Source organism: Salvia hispanica, chromosome 1 (genome assembly GCF_029641045.1).
Source record: "Salvia hispanica isolate PSC_SH4W2 chromosome 1, Shi_PSC_v1, whole genome shotgun sequence".
Taxonomy (NCBI): Eukaryota; Viridiplantae; Streptophyta; class Magnoliopsida; order Lamiales; family Lamiaceae; genus Salvia; species Salvia hispanica.
In genome coordinates this window covers 13,001,488-13,019,603 of record NC_142692.1, presented here as the reverse complement: position 1 = coordinate 13,019,603, position 18,116 = coordinate 13,001,488, and the positions used below count along the sequence as shown (strand labels likewise).

The following is an 18,116-nucleotide window of genomic DNA, read 5'->3' as shown; positions in this document are numbered from 1 at the left end:
TTTACTACGCTACAGTAAATAACAAGAATGAACATTACAGACTAAAATGATAAAGTAGTTATCTTGAAAGAGACGTATGGAGTACTTATTAGTTTAGATAATATACCTACATCTTGATTGAAAGATTTAATTTGAGGTCTAAGCTTGCCGAATCAGGGGTGAACAACGACAACAATAAGCATGAATTTCGACAATCGTGAATCACATGTGATGGAATGAGAGCAAGAAACACTACATCGATACTCAAATACTAAATTCGACAAATTGAAGGACGAAATTGAATCCCAGATGGAGGCATGGGCTTATAATGAACAGCGGTGTCAGTGAACGTTGTTGGGGATACATTGAAGATATTCATTTTCGAGAATCTCATAGGATAATTTCTGTAAATTTATCAAGAATAATTCCAAATAATATCTAATTTTAGAACGCAAATCGACATTATATTAGGTGCAGTTCTATTACATCTAGTATTTTACTACTTTATTAATATTGGCTCCGAGTATGAAGCTATTGGGATTTATATGTAACAGATCATCAAACGAATACAACAGAGAGCGCAGCACAGTACAGGGTTTAAGGACAGAAATAAAAATAATAGCTCCATTTATTCCACAATAAAAATCAACAAACACACTAGTTTGAACTGGTTCTATCCGTGCAAGCCAGCTTTGAGTTTCTGAATGGTGGCAACATCAGTCTTGAACGACAGAGCCAAAACAGTGTCATCAATGGTGGTGTTAAACAGAGTGTTTGGCAGCGAAACAGTTCCCGCATTCGCACTCCCGAAGGCGGAGATGGCTACGGCCGGATTCTTCGCGTCTGCGTTGTACTGGAAGTGCACCAGTCCTTTCGGAAACACGAAAACATCCCCTTGCTGAAGGTTCTGCGTGTACAGCTTGTTGGTGGAGTCGACGAACCCCACCTCCAGGGAGCCCTGCACGAGGAAGAGGAGCTCAGCCGACCGCGGGTGCGTGTGGACCGGGTTCACCGTGCCCGAGGGGTACATCAGCACCGCGTAGGAGACGCTTTGCCCGTTCAGCGCGGGGAACTGCTCCATGCCGGCCTTGAACACCTTGAATGTCGGAGGGAATGGGGCTGTCACAAGGGGCCGGAACCCGGTGAAGGTGAAGAATCCCCCGTCGGCCGGGGGTGGCGTGTTTAGTGGGAGGATGAAGTCGGTGAGGATGTCGGGATCCCCTGCCGTGGAGCTCTGGATGAGGGCAAGGGCAAGGGCAGCTATGATCAGGAGGATGTTTTTATTCATTGTTGTTTGTTTTGTGTTTCCAAGTTTTGGTTGTTAATTTTGTGTATATTGGTTAGATGAAATAGTAGATTTTATATGTGTGAGGATGAACTTGTGCTATCCGCCGTGGAGATGAATGTGACAAAAATTAGTATTGAGATTATTACAATGTGGAGAGATGGCCTCGGCCAGTCGATGTATTGTGTTTGTAAGAGATTAATTTTGGCATGTGATTTTAAATTATTAATTCTTGAAATTTTTATTTTTTGCTGTTGTCTCCTGACGATGTTTGTAACGTTCAAATATCAAAACAAGTTCAAACTGAAGCCAGTCCAATCAGAGCATTGCTCTCAACGGAGGATTTATAAAACAAATTAAAAGGTACACTACATATCTGAAATCTCAATGGGTTCATTGTGTTGTCAACATTAGCATTCCGAGGGCACCACGCCCTCAGTGTCGCTAGCAGTCGTTGGATCGGGCTGCCCGGTGTCTCGGAAGTTATAGAGGCTGTCCCAGATGAGGGAGCATTGAGTAATCCGGATGGTGTGCTTTCGCTAATAAGAAAATATACACAGTATTTTAGAAGCTACAGTTGAGTGAGATTAGTAAGTAGTATATATGCCTCTATTGCAACATTGTATCTGTGACTCAGTGGCAGATCCAGGTGGGGGCAGTCGCCCCCACCATGCGACTAATTTTCTCTTATCCCGGATGTATATTTTCCACATCCGCCCCCACCGTTGCCTCCGACGTCGGCCTGTTGACCGAAAAAAATAACCATTATCGCCTTATTCATTTACTAAATTAGAATCATCTTGGTATTTAATCTTTCTTGTGTCAATTAGGTCATCGACTTACTTGCACAAGAGATGGAAAATCGTTTCTATGAGGCATCCGCATCCACATACTTGCTAAGTTGTATGGCATGCCTTGATCCAAAAAATGATTTCGCTGCTTTTAATGTTAATAAGCTTGTTTATCTTGCTACTCTTTACCCAAAGGACTTCACATCGACTGAACATACTCAATTGTTTAAACAACTTGAAAATTTTGTTGATGTTGTGAGAAGAGATGCACGATTGAATGGTATTGAAGATTTGGGTACCCTATCTCAGAAGATTGTTGAACCAAGAAAGATAAAGTTTTTTCGTTGGTTATCGTCTGATTGAGTTGGTATTGATTTTACCCGTAGTGACTGCATCTGTTGAAAGAGTATTTTCAGCAATGAAATTTGTCAAGACTGACTTGCGGAATAGGATGGGAGATGAGTGGTTGAATGACAGTTTGGTAGTATACAATGAAAGATCCATTTTTGCTAGTGTTTCTAATGAAAGAATCTTGAAACGTTTTCAAGATATGGATACCCGTAGAAATCAGTTGTCTCGGTTAACAGATGCTAGAGTTACTTGAATTGTAATAGACTTTCATCTTGCTAAAAAAACAAAACATATTGAAGTATTATATTTAATATTTTACTATTTTATTATTTTATTCCGCCCCCACCATTTTTTAATCCTAGATCCGCCACTGTTGTGACTGTTGTTGGTCCTTACGTAGAAGATAGGTGGCATTATGCTTGGATAGAATTGGCCGGAAACTGATATAGAGGGATTTTGTTCCGTGCCTTCTCCACTCCATACATGAATATTTACGATGACATCCGATATATATTAATAATACTACTAGCTAGTTAAATTAATAGATATGAAATTGGACGTGAAAATGTAGCAGAAACATCATACCAAAGCACCTCGACTCGTGTTGTTGCAGCCTGCACCGCAGCTTGAGCTCTGCTTTCTCATTATTATTTCTACATCCAACAGAACTGATGCTCTTGAGACGAAAAATTTGTATGATCTAATAGCCTAGAACATAATCTAAGCATGCACTTATTTTACTACTTATGTTCTATAATTAAGAGTTTTCTTTTATCATTTTCATCTATTCCATAATAATAGTCTTCTTTCATTTGAATTTTAAATAAAAATACACTTCGCATCCCACCAACTGATTTATATATTATTATAAAATTGATAATTATATTACAACTAATACTACTACCACTTACTCGTCATTTTAACTAACTTAAAGTTATTCAATGCAAAAGAAAATCATAGCTTATCAAAATATGTTCTTTGTTTCAAGAATTTCTTAGGAAGTATAGTCCTCTTTTCTTAAGAAATACAACCATATTATTAGGTGGCAAATTATATATTTCTTAATTCCAGTATATCAAGATATTTTTGGAAGGGAGCTAAATATATCTAGATTTAATGATAAAAAGACACTGTTAAAAAATGCAAGTATAACAATATGAGCTTGATGCCGACATCTGTCTCCAAGATCAGTGGAATCAAGCAGAAAGGTTGATTCTTTATCGTGGAGAAAGATGATATTCCCACAGAAAGTAAGCTCAAAATATAAATCTTGTGATGGAATCGATGCACGCAACCTGTCTGTGCAAAGTCCTAGGTGAATACCGCATCCACTTTAACTGTACAGTTTCTGTTCTCACTGCATCAATTAACTAGAACGTATGGACAATTTTAACCCTCCCTACTCCGTATAGAGTGAAAATGATGAAAGGAGACGATTTGTTCTGAAAATAAGGGTATAAATGAGAAGTTTATGAAATTCTAAAATATGACACTGATTCCAGGATAAAATTCAGTTTTCAAATGGGAGACTTGTTCAGAACCTAATGCATAATCATCATCATCTATTTTTTCATTTTTTTCAATCATCATTCATTTTGTTATGTGTTGTGGACTTGTAGTGGATGTGGCCTTTCCAAATCGTATAGGTTGATGTAGAGAAACCCTAGCTAGGCTAGTTGTGGTTGAGTCTATTTAGTACACCTGGCAAAAACTAAAAAAGAGTGTAGATCACCTTGAATTCATACTTGTCAACCACTTGTCAGTGTTTCTAAAGGCCGGAAATTGTTTAAACATATTTTCTGAAGATTTTTATTTTGGATAAGCATCAACTTTCAGTATTAACTACATTAAATTAATTTAAACATACTACTAGCATTCACTAGCTAGATTCGTGGGGAGCTATGGTCGAAAATCGAGTATATATATTAATACATCTAAAAGCAAAAGACAATTAGCTAAAAATATGCGTCCATCAATTCATGTTATCGAGTTTGAATAACAATTTGATTCTATTTCATTTTAGATTCAAATTTGAGAGTGGAGGATCATGGGAGGCAAGCATGTTCAAAAAATTAAATGCAAAATGAGCAGAAAGATGTGTATAATTGTAGTCAGTAATACACCATCTTATTAATATAAATACTCCATAAAAGAGGCAAAATTGAAAAACAGTTGCATATCTTAATTTGTACTAGAAACTATGGTTGATTATGGTTTCCCTGATGAGTTGAGTGGACATGTCGATGGTGTCCCTGAAAGTGCAGCTGCAGACGGCCATGTTGACGGCATGCATGCAGATGCAGGAATGCTAACCTGTTTAAGAATGAACCTCCCATCTTCCCTACACGACTTGAACCACACTCCCGGCTTCCCGTTCCGCCCTATACTAGAAATAGGCTCGCCTCGCCCCGTTCATTCCTCTCTCCATCTATATAACATACATCGTCGTGGCTCCTCAACGTCGTCCAAGCTCTCGAATCCTAATCTCTCCGTGCATAGGGAGAGACTGTCGGAGGAGAAGCTTTTCTTATGGATGTATTGAGAAGAAGGGGTTTCCTTGAAATGCACTGAGTCATCGATATTCTTGTGCTTCAACGGCGAAAGGTCTTCTAGAATGTTCGGACTCTCCCACAATGGCTTCTCCAAGATGTGCTCTATTCCACCGCAGGCTGCCATGCTTTGATACTTTATCTTCTCTCTTCTCTCTCTGTTTTGATTTATATGTTCAACAACTATAAGGTGTGCACAAGAAGGGCATGAGATTGTTGGTGATAAAGTGATTAAATTGACGTTGGAAACAGGATAGGTTCCTTTTCGGATTCTTTAGTGCTCACAACTAATCAAATTCACCATCACCATCTTATCTTCTTTTTTTTTTCTCAACAAAAAATACACTCATTTTTCTAGAAGCTACATCACATGTACTAATATACGCCCTCTCTCCCCTATAAATCCAGAAATTGGTTATTAGTTGTTAGCTTTCTTGCAATTTCCTAATCGCATGACTTGTCCGAAGATTGATTGTGATTGGTTTAGGAAGATAAGCCTGCACACCATTATCACCTCATGATGTTGCTATAAATTTACCAACTTTGGCATGATTTAAACTTGCAGGAAACTGGTATATTTGAAGAGGACCTTTAAACTGCATTACAAGATTTGCATATTATGTAATAATAAAATAATTAGATCTCAGCTTTGGAAATGAAGAAAATATTGGGAATATTCGTGGATAATCCTTCTTGGCTGTTACATGGAGTATATTTTTGGAAAATGATGGCACCAAAAACCAAACCCATTTAATTAAATTTTGCGTGATGTAGCAAAAGTATTTTTAAAGCAAATGGGAGATGTGGATTGCTCTCGGAGAATTGCCAGCAATTAACAGCTAGTGGCTTGGATTGTGGACCAGAATCAAGTAATAGTATTTTTCACACTGGGCACCTTTTGCTTCTAGTCAAGGAACACACATTTCAATTGCGGTTAAAATAGTTAATTTCTACTAACAATAGATACATGGAACAAGTGAAAATCAAAGGGAAGTGTACTAAACAGAAAGACACACATATGACATAACCACAGAGGAGAAAGATTTGAGAATCTAAGTCATGAGATGTTATAGAAACCACCTTCCCTTTCGTTCAACGCCATGCTTCGCATCTTTCCTTTATCGAATTTATCTGGCTCAGATTGCTGGCGCCCTTGCTCAGGTAGTCGGTTTTGCTGGCTGCAGCTTGCTGCTGGATGTTGACGTTGTTCCTTGATTTGGGTGCCGTCTGGCTAGAGTTGTTCGATTGGCTTGGTTTGCTCGCCTTCTTCTCTTCAAGCTGATCCTCTACGACGTTTACTGCAGCACCTGCTTTGTGTTCTTGGGCAGGAGTTTCACAAGACTCACTTCCATCAGATTCTTCACCACACGTTGAGTAGCTGAAATAGTCCTCATCCATTGTGTTTCCGATTTTGTTGGATCTGGGACAACGCTTTGAACGTGCATCATCCGTAACAAAGGCCACGCTCTTCTCTTTATATGACTCGGGAGGGTTTTCATGACCAATCGGATGGCCATTGTCGTCAGAAGGCTTCGTGTGGGGCGTGGAGGCGTGCTGGACGACACGGTCGCCTCTTTCTCGTAGAGTCTTCTCAATAAGAGTCTTGAGGAAGTTCATAACTTGTACAGCATACATCAATGCCGTCAATGGATCGACCATCTGCTTGAGAAAACACCAAGAATGTTACAAATACGCCACCAGATATGAATTAAGATGAATCTTGACCCATGAGATAGTCTTGATATTTGCAGTAGTTGAAAATCAGTATGAAGTGATCACCTGAGTCATGTTGGGGGCAAACACCATTGCGATGTTGCGTGAGTTCATCTTGTTCCGAAGCTCCTCTTGGACGACGTCGGCCATTAGGTTGATCGACCAGTCCAACAGAGCAGCTTCAGTCGGGGGTAGAAGCCTGGCTAGTTCATCGCAGGCCTCTTCTGACTGGCATTGCATCACTTGCTCGGGAGAAAGAGAATCCAATACCCCACGGGGGAGTTCCCGGAACCAAGCCTGCAAGGATCAGATGAAGCATAAGCCTAACACAAGCCAGAAAATAAATTCACTCTACAACATGACACTTCCAGCATACGAATGAGAAACTTTTAACATTTCTACTCTTCTTGCATTCATGAAAGATCATGCTGCTCTAATTCCAACCAACAAGAATCGAAGAAACAAAATCAATCAAGAGGCACCGTCTTCTAGGTAAAGTTAGGTACCTTGATCAAGCCAGCCAAACAGTGCACGTCGATGCCTTCAGGGATAACTCCTCGATTTAATTGGTCCCTAACATACTCCTCTTGGCTGTTTCCTGCAGTTATTCTGAAAATTCCTTCAGCCTGCACATAGGTTCATCGAATAAGAAAGAAGGGCGGTCGTATACATTATAGATACAACCATCAAACTAATTTTTGCCAGCATTTACTCAAGTCGTTGGTGGATAAATACTCTATGAGGTCATTCAATGAAGTACTCATAAACACCAACTGAAACGCAACGGACGCACCTGCAAGCCACCTTGGGAATACATATGCCTCTGCAGAAGCAAGAGGATAGTTGGAATGCTGTTGCCTCGTGGATCATAAGACAGCTGCATTGATTCGGTAGAAACTCCAAAAACAGTGGCACTATCAATGGATTTTTTTACCACAGGAAACTCATTAAGTGTGGATTTCCACAAAAAAACATAGTTTCAAGTGGAACGTAGAGAAAGTGAAGCAACAAGTCGACTAGAATCCATAGGTAGCAGACAGAAGAGAGCATGGTTAAGAATAGAAATAGAGTGTTTTTTTCGAGAAAGTGATAATTTGCTAAATAGAGCATAGGTTTGCATTAAAGGCGACAGGAAGAATGACAACAGCAATCAAACAGTGAAATTACAAAGTCTTTAATTGAACTTTTATACGAAGCTCAAATTGCATATTCTATCGCGATACTTCAAATTTAATTCATTACAATTCCATGCAATAATGAAATATCTAATCTAGCTGTAGATACATTTAATGAACTGCATTATGAGGATTTGTCCATATAATTTATGTATCTTTTCCAACAGCATTGCATACATTCAACAAACTTATTGAGATGGTGACTGTCGCACAACAGACTGCCTTAAAAGGTAAGAAGCAAGACCACCTCTCAAGCTCATTAGGTAGTTTAGAAATAAATGAGACCTAAATGTTGGAAAGTACTTTCAACAGATACATCAATAGTTCCTAGAATAGAAGAACGCTAACCAACCACACACCGATTAATTAAGCAAATCAACTCAACTTCATGAAACCACCCAAAACCAAACTCTATGCAGGGAAGAATGGAATAATCTTTTTTGCCAATATCACCAAAGAGCACAAGCCTATATGGTCCAATTTTTTAGAATACAATATCACAGAGAACTACTCCACAAAGCAACCTCTCATCAAACTTTACATGTCAAATCATAAATCAAGAACTCAAAAAGAACCTTATCATCTTATCACATACTACAAATCAAGCATCCAATTTAAGAAATGGTTATCACACATTGAATTCAACACGAACATAACTGGAAAAAAAAACTATTGGATTCAAGAAAAAGAAGAACCGAACCTTATCCATTACGACCAATCCATCATATAGAAATGGAACCAAACATCAAGATTCAAGATAAGAGACAATTATCACACCTTCACACAAGCATAATTAAAAAATCCACACAAAATTCAAGGGAGGTAAGGACCTCTTATCATATCATATAGTGCCAAGACATCAAGAAAAGAAAAGATCAACATCATTCCGATTCAAGAACATTAAAAACACTATCATATCACATTGGTAGAATCCACACATCAAGATAAGAAAAGATTATCACACATTGACACAAGCAAGATCGGCCTAAGAATGTACCTAGCACTAGGAGCCCTCCTTGGAACCTCAGGCTCAAACTCAACAGGCAAGCCCAAGAAGCCATCAAACCTATCAAAGGTGACATGGTTAACATGCTGCACATCGGTAGGCCAACCTATCTCCATAACCCCACCCCCACCGCTGGAGAAATTGTCTCTGTCCGTTTTGCAAGCCATCCGAAACCTCTTCCTAATGAGGGTCAGCAGGAGTGCTAGAAGAGACAATTGATCTCTCCTATCTTTCTCTCTCACTTTTATTTCTGCCTCCTCTCTCTCTAACTCGTCAGCATATGCCTCCTCTTCCCCAGCATACAACGTGGCATTGTGGGTGGGCGTAGATATTGAAGTGGGGGAGGAGGAAGAAGGGGAATGGAACACCTCTGTCATGGCAACAAGAGTTGAATAGATCAACTAAAAATTGAATCTTTTCAGAAACCCTCTCGTTTTTTTTTTAATTCAAGCAATCGAGTGCTTGCGGTTATTGCAGAATCTACAGGTGGCGGGATTGGATTAAAGAAAGTTTGGGTCTTGGTGGGAATTGGGGGTGAGTTTGGAGGGAAAAAAATTGTTATTTATTTATTTATTATTTAATGTGCAGAGTGGAGTGAGTGGAGTTGGATTGAAGTAATGGTAAAGAAAATGAAGAAGACGTGGGAATCATGAACTGATTTATTTATTCAGCTGGCTGTTTCTGGTTACACTGTTTTTTTTGCAGATGGTTATTGGGATAAGCATTCAAGTGGAAAAAGTATAGAGGGAAAATGAAATTGTGTGGTCTCACCTTGGTGGTTTGGTTTTGGGTGGTGGGGAGGGTAACTGTAAGTAAAGGAGAAGCATATCTTCATAAGTAGAGGTAAGCTGGTTTTTTATGGTCTTAATTAATTATGGGATGAATTTTTTAAGTTATTGGATTTTTCAAATACAAAAAAATTATGGAGTACTAGTATTTTGAAAACTAACAAAATTTATGTCAAAAGTAGTAGTAGTAGTAGTAGTATAACTTATGAATACACCGTTACTCATATTTTAATGGCTCTTTGTTTTGTAGTTAAGTCAAAGTCTGTTAAACCACTCACATTAGTCAATAAATGTTTAATAAGTAGGATTTTAAAATGCGAAATTTTGTACACTTGTTTTATTCGCAACTGGCAATAATTTTTATTATATTTAAATATCAAACAATTTCTTTAACTCAGAATAAATGTTGGTTTATAAAATATAATTAACATATTCTTCCTAAAATAAATTAAATTAACTAATAATACTAGTCAATCTGAAATTATTCTATCTAAACCCTGACATTGTGAGAATTATGCAATTGGTGACGATAGCTGGAATTCTTAATTAGTTAGTACGTTTCTTTCAACAATAATAAATTAATTAGATTATAATGATTTTATCAATACAATATGATATGAAAAAATATTAGTGCATTAGTTAAGGAGCAGAAAGACAAGTGATATGCATCTCACATTCTCAAAGATAATAGTCAACTAATATCAAATTCGCCGCTTTTTTTTTTTGCTTCTATTCTACCAACAAATAAAATCTGATAAGTGGAGTATCAAATAGTTAATGCTCGCTTAAAATATCGAATATTGGGCATTTGATAATCTTACTATTGATTGTGTTTCGTTGGCGAATATTTGATCAATTCATTTCTAAGTGTTTCGTTATCAAATATTGTAGGCATGAATCTATTGGGCTGGTTGATTGTGATCTTGGTAACGCCCAATTTTTTTATTTTGTTCCCACATGTCAGCCCCATATTGACAATTCAGCAGGCCCAATTGCTGATGAGTTCGTGTATATATTAAGGTGGTGTTCGATTTTAAAGATAAAATAATAGTATAATATTAAGATATAATTATTTTAGCCATAGAGAGTAACTATGACTAATTATTGAATTGTGAGATTGAATCTCTCGAACTAAACACATTATAAATTTAATTTTGGGATACAATCTTGCAAACTGAACACGCTAAGTAGAATATATTATAACATTGGTATGGACAATTTTGAAATTATGGCAAATTCATTAACGCGAACCTTCAAAGCATATCCTTTCTGTTTCGGTGTTTTGTTCTTTTATGCTACTAATATGCATCAAATAAAAAGGGGAAGACTCAAATAAGAACATAAAGTTCATTTTCAGAGAAGATGTGTGGCACTGCCAACATTGAGGCCGCGACATGTGACAATACATACCGCCAAAGCTATCGTGTTGGGATGGAATTGTAATCCTCTTAGAGCCTCTCAATTTTTTATAAATTTCTAAAAATAAAACCACTTCCACTTCGCATAAATTGAGTAAAAAATTCATCGTCCCCCAAAAAAATGTCAACCGACGAGGGTTTCACTCATGCAGAAGAGGTTCTCGCCGACCCCACGCCCGGCCCGGAATCCAATCCCGACCCCGTACCCGTACCCGTCACCTCGAAAGAGCTCAAGGTTCGCTCCTTTTTTGAATTTATTAATTTTTATTTATTTGGATTTGAATTAAGTTGAAAATTAGTTTGTTTTTGTTTTTGTTGCAGGAAGAAGGAGAAGAAGCAGACAAGGGCGGTGCAGATAAACTGAAAGCGACGCTTCTGATTTCGGGAGCGGTGGTGGCGGTTATCGGCGCTATTTTTGCTATAGCCAAGAAGATCAAAGAGGCTTGATTTAATTTCATGATGTTTCTACTTATTTTTGTGTTTTTCAATTCGTAATTGTGTTAATGGGCTGTACATTGATGAAGCTCTCCTACTACAATAAAATCGTCATGCTCTCAATCCTGTTTTTTTAATTTCCCTTTCAATTTTTATCTTAGTCGACCAGATTTATTTATGTTTGCTTCTTTTTTCCATTTCGTTTCCGTTTTCAACAAAATGAGTATGTGCGACAATGGACACATGGATATGGATGTCCATTTTAAGGCATAGAATTCGTATAAGATATAAAAACTAAACGATTAATGCAGCCATATCGTGAGTGTTCTTAAAATAATCTACCTTTTCAGCAATATGTGCTAAAATTTTATTTCTTGTGCTCTATGCCTATATGTAGTTCCATGAACACCATTTCATCATTTATAAGATCTAATTTGTAGAAGATTATTTATGATATGATATTAAAGTAAATGGCTGCCTCAAAACTTAAATAAAGATGGAAACCAGATCGTAGTCCCATGTCTTGGAAATATAATTAGAAATGTTAATTTTTATGCCACTGAACTAAAGATTCGTTCATAAAATATGTTATTCTAAAAATGAATATTGTGAAATAAATGTCTGATACAAAATAAATGTGCTAAATTGTTAATAGTGCACATATTATTAAGGATTCGTTTGGTACGTAGATAGAATTACTTAAATAGCTAAAAATCATACTATTAAATTATTTTAATTTTAGATAGCTAAATTATTACTACTAGACAATCTTTAGTATATTAAATTAATTATGTAATTCATTTAATTTCTTACTCTCTTTGTCCCACAATTAATACTCTTATTTTGTCATTTCCATCCGTTTGCTTTTATTATAAATAATAAGTAGGCCTCATATTCCATCAATTTATTTCACTCACATTTTATTATAAAACTAATGTATATAAATGAGATCTATATTTCACTAATTTATTCAACACTTTTTTAAAATTTCTTAAAATACGTGATCAAACCAAATATGACTCATATTGTGCTACTGATGAAGTATTTGGTATATAGATTTCTATTTATATTTTTAAATTGCAAATGAAAAATATTATTTCAATAAAAAAAAAACTTAAACCACCAAATTATCAACACTTGAAATATCAGAATTTTGTTTGCACGGCTACTCATGGTTGAATCAAAGCAAATATTGGTAATTAAAAATGGCAGACGAAAATAAAATTGAAATGGGAGATGGGAAATAAAGTACTCCAGTGGGGAAGCAAAAGGCCCGCAATTTTGGAAAGATTCCAAATTTTCAGTGAAGGCATAATTGAACAAATAGTGTAGCAAATTATTTGAAACTACGTCGTTTCTGGGCACAGCAGAAGTGAACACCTCTGCTTTGACTTTAAAGAATAAGGATTGAAAGTCTAAACCTTCTATTCTCTCTATCGCCTCTACCCCTTCCCTTCCGCGGCGGCGCATCGGCCATTCTTCAGAGAGCACGGTTTGTGCGATTTTCTGATTCAATTTTATGCATCTTTCACTCGTTCCAACCCCTATTCGTTCGCGGCTTGTCATTCCAATTTTACTTGTTGAATGCTTGCGTTTTCCGTTGTGTTTCAATTCATGTTTCCGATTCTGAATGCCGACATAATTTACCGTTTCTTCCAAAAGTTGAATTCGTTTCCGTTTGTATTTTGTGATTAGGAGCTCTAGTGTGAGCTTTCTAAGCATTTCACCATGGGCGGTAAAGATGCCAAGATATCTAAGGATGCCAAGAGTTCTAAAGACGCAACTAGCTCTGCCGCCAGTGAGTACTGTGAAATTATATTGCGAATCTCCATTACTACTCTGCTCAAAATCTCAAATTGTAAGTAATTTATGCAGAGGGGAAGAAGAAGGAAGTGAAGAAAGAGACTGGATTGGGTCTCTCTTATAAGAAGGATGACAACTTCGGAGAATGGTACTCTGAGGTACGACCGTACGAGTATGGCAACATTCTAGTTTAGTGCATCTGCGTTGCTGTACTGTTGGATTTCTGATGTTGGTTCATATATGAAACACAAAACGTTTGATTCTTTTACATAGGGAAGACAATAAAAGGAAACTTTCGTAGCATAGACTGTGTCTTGTATTTGATTATTTCTGTCATGTTGCTTGTGCTCTATAAGTATGCCTTTTATTGTATGATTTGGCCATTAGTTTTCATGGCATAGATTAGAAAACTTGGACTCAAAAGTGATCTGAATTCCTATTGCTTTGAGTTTGGTACAGGTTGTGGTTAATGGGGAAATGATTGAATACTATGACATATCAGGCTGTTACATTCTGCGACCATGGGCAATGTCAATTTGGGAGATTATGCATGTAAGTCTTACATGATCCTCCTCACAAATTTAAATGAAGGTCATAGTTATGTTGGTATCTTGAGTGACAGGATTCACTGAGTAGTCAGTACGCTGCCATATTCATTTAATTTCTCTCATGTTCAACATGACATCCAATGTCTAATTTTCTTTCTAAATATTACTATGCAGAACTTCTTTGATGCTGAGATCAAGAAAATGAATATTAAGAATTGTTACTTCCCTCTGTTTGTCTCATCGACTGTCCTACAGAAAGAGAAGGACCATATAGAGGGGTTTGCTCCAGAGGTAAGAAAACTTCAATTTTGATTCTTCATGAGACCAAACCTTTTCTCTTGTATATTTGGGTATGTTGTAAACGTATGCACTTTTCAGTTCAGTGTACTATTTGGAACAATATATAATGTGGCCATTACCAATGACTAACAGACTGCTCATTCCTGGTTTGGTACTAAATAGTTATTAGCAGTCCACATAATAAAATTTGTTCATGAGTGATTTGTGTGGTTGGTTCACCATCAGTTACAGTATGTTATATCTATTGCTTAATTGTCTCCAGGTTGCATGGGTTACTAAGTCAGGAGAGTCTGAGCTAGAAGTGCCCATTGCTATCCGTCCAACTAGTGAAACGGTCATGTACCCATATTTCTCCAAGTGGATTAGGGGGCACCGTGACTTACCTCTGAGACTTAACCAGTGGTGTAATGTTGTTAGATGGGAATTCAGCAATCCTACACCATTTATCAGGTGCTTACAGTCTTGCATTATAACATGGTTGGATTTTTTTCTTCGTTGTTGGTGTGATGGTTTGCTGGTTACTTTTAGAACTCTACTCTATGTTACTATGTACATCACATTTGGGATTTTAAACTTCTTCTCTGTAGGCTTAAATGGGATTTTAAACTTCTTTTTTTGTAGGCTTAAATGAGATAATGTTAATTTTGTAAGAATTCTCACAGCTCCTACCCTATAATGGGCAATGATTTTGTTGAAAGCTGCCTTTTCATCAGAATATTTAAGATATATTGTGATTTTGTAGGAGTCGTGAATTTCTTTGGCAAGAAGGACATACTGCTTTTGCAACAAAGGAGGAAGCAGATGGCGAGGTAATTTATGGCTTGCTGGATGTCTAGTACTTTCTGATAAATGCAACGGTTACACCATGAAGTGAGTATTTGAAAATAGTACTCCCTCCGTCCCGGAGTATTAGACTCACTTCTTTTGGGCACATGATTTAAGGAATTGATATTTAAATAGTTAAAGTGGAGAGAGTAAAGTATGAGAGATGGAAAAAGTAGGGGAGAGAAGAGAGAAAAAAGTAGGTGGAGAATAAAATAAGATAGATGCTTTTTGCTAAAAAAGGAAATGAGTCTAATATGTTGGGACATCCCAAAAGGGAAAGTTGGTCAAAATACCTTGGGACGGAGGGAGTACTATACAAGATCCATGAACCATAGGAATATATATTTTTAATATTATTAAGTGTGAGCTATGATGCCATACTTATATTGTCTCAGGCATAATGTTTCAGTAGGTTGTGGAAATACTTTCTCATGTCATTGTCTCATCTGAGAGATAGCACTGTTTGTATAGGAAGTAATTTATGGCTTGATAGTGTTGCTTGTTTGATACATGAAGTGTAGTTCCCAATCCATTGCTCTGCATTGTTTGTTCTGATAACTGATTCTTAAGCCCAGTGCACTTTCTGGTGTTTTAAGTTTTTTCTCCTGTAAATCACATGGGAGTCAGTCAACACTTTCATTATGACGCAGATGGAAATAATGGGAACAAAGGGTGGATTCATGAAGTTTTTTTAACTCTAAATCATACCCCGTTGGGGTCTTTCCTGTTACACCTATTTTATAGTTCATGTATACATTTGAATAATGATAAAAAGTTCTTTATTCTTGTTTTACTTGATTTGTCTTCATTGAATTATGTCTTCTGGTTGAGAAGATTTGGGTTCTTTTCATGATGTAGCTCTTCTTTGGTTGTCTATTGGTCAGGTGCTTGACATTTTGGAACTATATAGACGCATTTATGAAGAGTTCTTGGCTGTTCCAGTTATTAAGGGCAAGAAAAGTGAGCATGAGAAGTTTGCTGGTGGACTTTATACTACTACTGTTGAGGTCATTATATGTTGTTATTGGATATTACCCTTCCATAATTAAGTTTCAAATTATGCTTGAAGGAGACTTCCCTATTATTTCTGAGTGGTGGCTACCCTTCATGACAGGCATTTGTCCCAAATACTGGCCGGGGTGTGCAAGGGGCAACTTCACACTGTCTGGGTCAAAACTTTGCAAAAATGTTTGAGATTAATTTTGAGAATGAGAAAGGAGAAAGGGCTATGGTCTGGCAGAATTCCTGGGCTTACACTACGAGAACGGTAAATGATCTGATGATTTGTAGTTTTCTTATAATAACAAGGGCGCGCATTTTTCAGTTGTTATGTTCTTGTCATAGTGAGTCTATGCTTGTATACACAAGTCTAATGTCTTCTGTCTTGTCTCATTGACATGGCTCATGATGTGTCTAAAGCATATAACTAATGCTGGTGACCTTCTGCTAGAGGAGCAATTTTTAAAATTCCCCCATCTGCTTCTGCACATATCTTCTCCTAAATAGCTTATATAGAATTTGAGTCTGAAACTGAAATAATGTGGTTTTTACAGAGAAATATTTGGAGATAGATATTAGAATACCATTAATTGGATTGTAAATAAAATGGGTTGTTGTTTCTGCACACAAACTCCTCAAGAAAGTAGTGCCTGATATGAAAAATAAGAGTTTGACAATGGAGGCTTAGATGGAGGAAATTTTGGTTTTGAATTTTTGGGATTTGAGTTTCTACACTTTGTATTCTTACATCGATTACATTGCATATTCAATTTATACTGCAGAGTGGATTTAAGTTTTCATTGCCAGATTGCTCTTGTCCCTCACCCATTTCGCTGTGATGAATTTATGACACAGATTGGGGTGATGATAATGGTTCACGGGGATGATAAAGGCTTGGTGCTACCTCCTAAAGTAGCATCTCTCCAAGTAATTGTAGTCCCTGTGCCTTACAAGGATGCAGACACTAAGGGTATATTTGATGCATGCACATCCACCGTAAAATCCTTGAATGAAGCAGGATTTCGTGCCGAGGCTGATGTTAGAGATAACTATTCTCCTGGATGGAAATATTCTCATTGGGAAATGAAAGGCGTTCCTCTAAGAATTGAAATAGGACCCAAGGACTTAGCAAACAACACGGTACGAAGAGGCCACATCTTGCACTTGTTTTTTGTTTGTATTGCTGTTTTGTCCCTCCTACTAGCCTCCTAATAGTTCATGCTAAGTATAAGCCATACGCCATTTTGTTCTGTTGATGTTCGTTCATACTTTATGGATTTCTCATCTAATCAGGTCCGTGCGGTCCGACGGGATAATTCATCTAAAAATGATGTTCCCATGGCTGATTTGGTCGAGCAAGTTAAAGTGATGCTTGATAATATCCAACAAAGTCTTTTTGATGCTGCCAAGCAAAGACGGGATACCTGCATCCAAACTGTATATAACTGGGAAGAATTTGCAGAAGCACTTTCCAAGAAGAAGATGATTCTGGCCCCATGGTGTGATGAGGAGGTATGATGCGTTACTTTAACGGCGCACAGATGGTGCTACTTCTATATGACCTACATTCATTGTTTTTCTTGCTTCAGGAGGTGGAGAGGGATGTGAAGATGCGCACAAAGGGAGAAATGGGTGCGGCCAAGTCTCTCTGTTCTCCATTCGAACAGCCTGAACTCCCTGAAGGTACTATACTATTCTCATAAGATAAACTGATACTCGTTTAAAGGGGATCTGCGTGGTTAATCTTGTACATAGTCAACACATTAAACCTGATTCCTTTAATTTTGTATTGTTTTTCTTATGCAGGTACCTTGTGCTTCGCATCCGGTAAGCCTGCTAAAAAGTGGACCTACTGGGGAAGAAGTTACTGATTCTATCTGTAACACACATTATCTTCAAACTGGTTGTCAACAAGGATAAGGCAATTTGGTTTTAAGTTGATTTTGGAACACACCTTCGAATATAGCATACAAGTTTTGTTATTTATTCAGATCTTTTGTCGGAAAAAATTGATTGATTAAACTTTGTTCGCTGTATGGATGAAGATTAGTAGACTTCAAAAGTTGCTCCACACTGTTTTTGTCATGTTTGGGGTTGTTTGATATCTACGATATTTATTTGGAAGACATACTCTTTCACTGTTTGTGTGCG

The 18,116-nt window shown here is 37.2% G+C and overlaps 3 protein-coding genes and 1 long non-coding RNA gene across 4 annotated transcripts; 2 read left to right on the top strand and 2 right to left on the bottom strand.

Annotated features, from left to right (window-relative positions):
* Positions 1-522: 522 nt before the first annotated feature.
* LOC125218461 (germin-like protein 9-3) lies at positions 523-1,267 on the bottom strand. The gene has a single exon (XM_048120132.2). It carries the CDS (start codon positions 1,265-1,267, stop codon positions 653-655), a length of 615 nt encoding a protein of 204 aa, XP_047976089.1. The 3' UTR covers positions 523-652.
* Positions 1,268-5,883: 4,616 nt separating this feature from the next.
* Positions 5,884-9,633, bottom strand: LOC125218325 (rho GTPase-activating protein 1-like). Its single transcript, XM_048119977.2, has 5 exons — positions 8,841-9,633; positions 7,462-7,582; positions 7,175-7,294; positions 6,735-6,965; positions 5,884-6,614 (listed from the first exon to the last, which is right to left on the bottom strand). Exons 1-5 carry the CDS (start codon positions 9,224-9,226, stop codon positions 6,048-6,050), a joined length of 1,425 nt encoding a protein of 474 aa, XP_047975934.1. The 5' UTR covers positions 9,227-9,633; the 3' UTR covers positions 5,884-6,047.
* A 1,405-nt stretch (positions 9,634-11,038) lies between these two features.
* On the top strand, positions 11,039-11,613 carry LOC148933282 (uncharacterized). The gene is made up of 2 exons (XR_016134394.1): positions 11,039-11,290; positions 11,377-11,613. It is a non-coding gene; the product is annotated as an uncharacterized LOC148933282 (long non-coding RNA).
* Positions 11,614-12,836: 1,223 nt separating this feature from the next.
* LOC125223729 (proline--tRNA ligase, cytoplasmic-like) lies at positions 12,837-18,108 on the top strand. The gene is made up of 13 exons (XM_048127004.2): positions 12,837-12,982; positions 13,186-13,288; positions 13,366-13,451; positions 13,753-13,845; positions 14,016-14,132; positions 14,404-14,591; positions 14,884-14,950; positions 15,851-15,973; positions 16,081-16,233; positions 16,821-17,105; positions 17,259-17,477; positions 17,555-17,648; positions 17,772-18,108. Exons 2-13 carry the CDS (start codon positions 13,219-13,221, stop codon positions 17,834-17,836), a joined length of 1,560 nt encoding a protein of 519 aa, XP_047982961.1. The 5' UTR covers positions 12,837-12,982; positions 13,186-13,218; the 3' UTR covers positions 17,837-18,108.
* Positions 18,109-18,116: the final 8 nt, after the last annotated feature.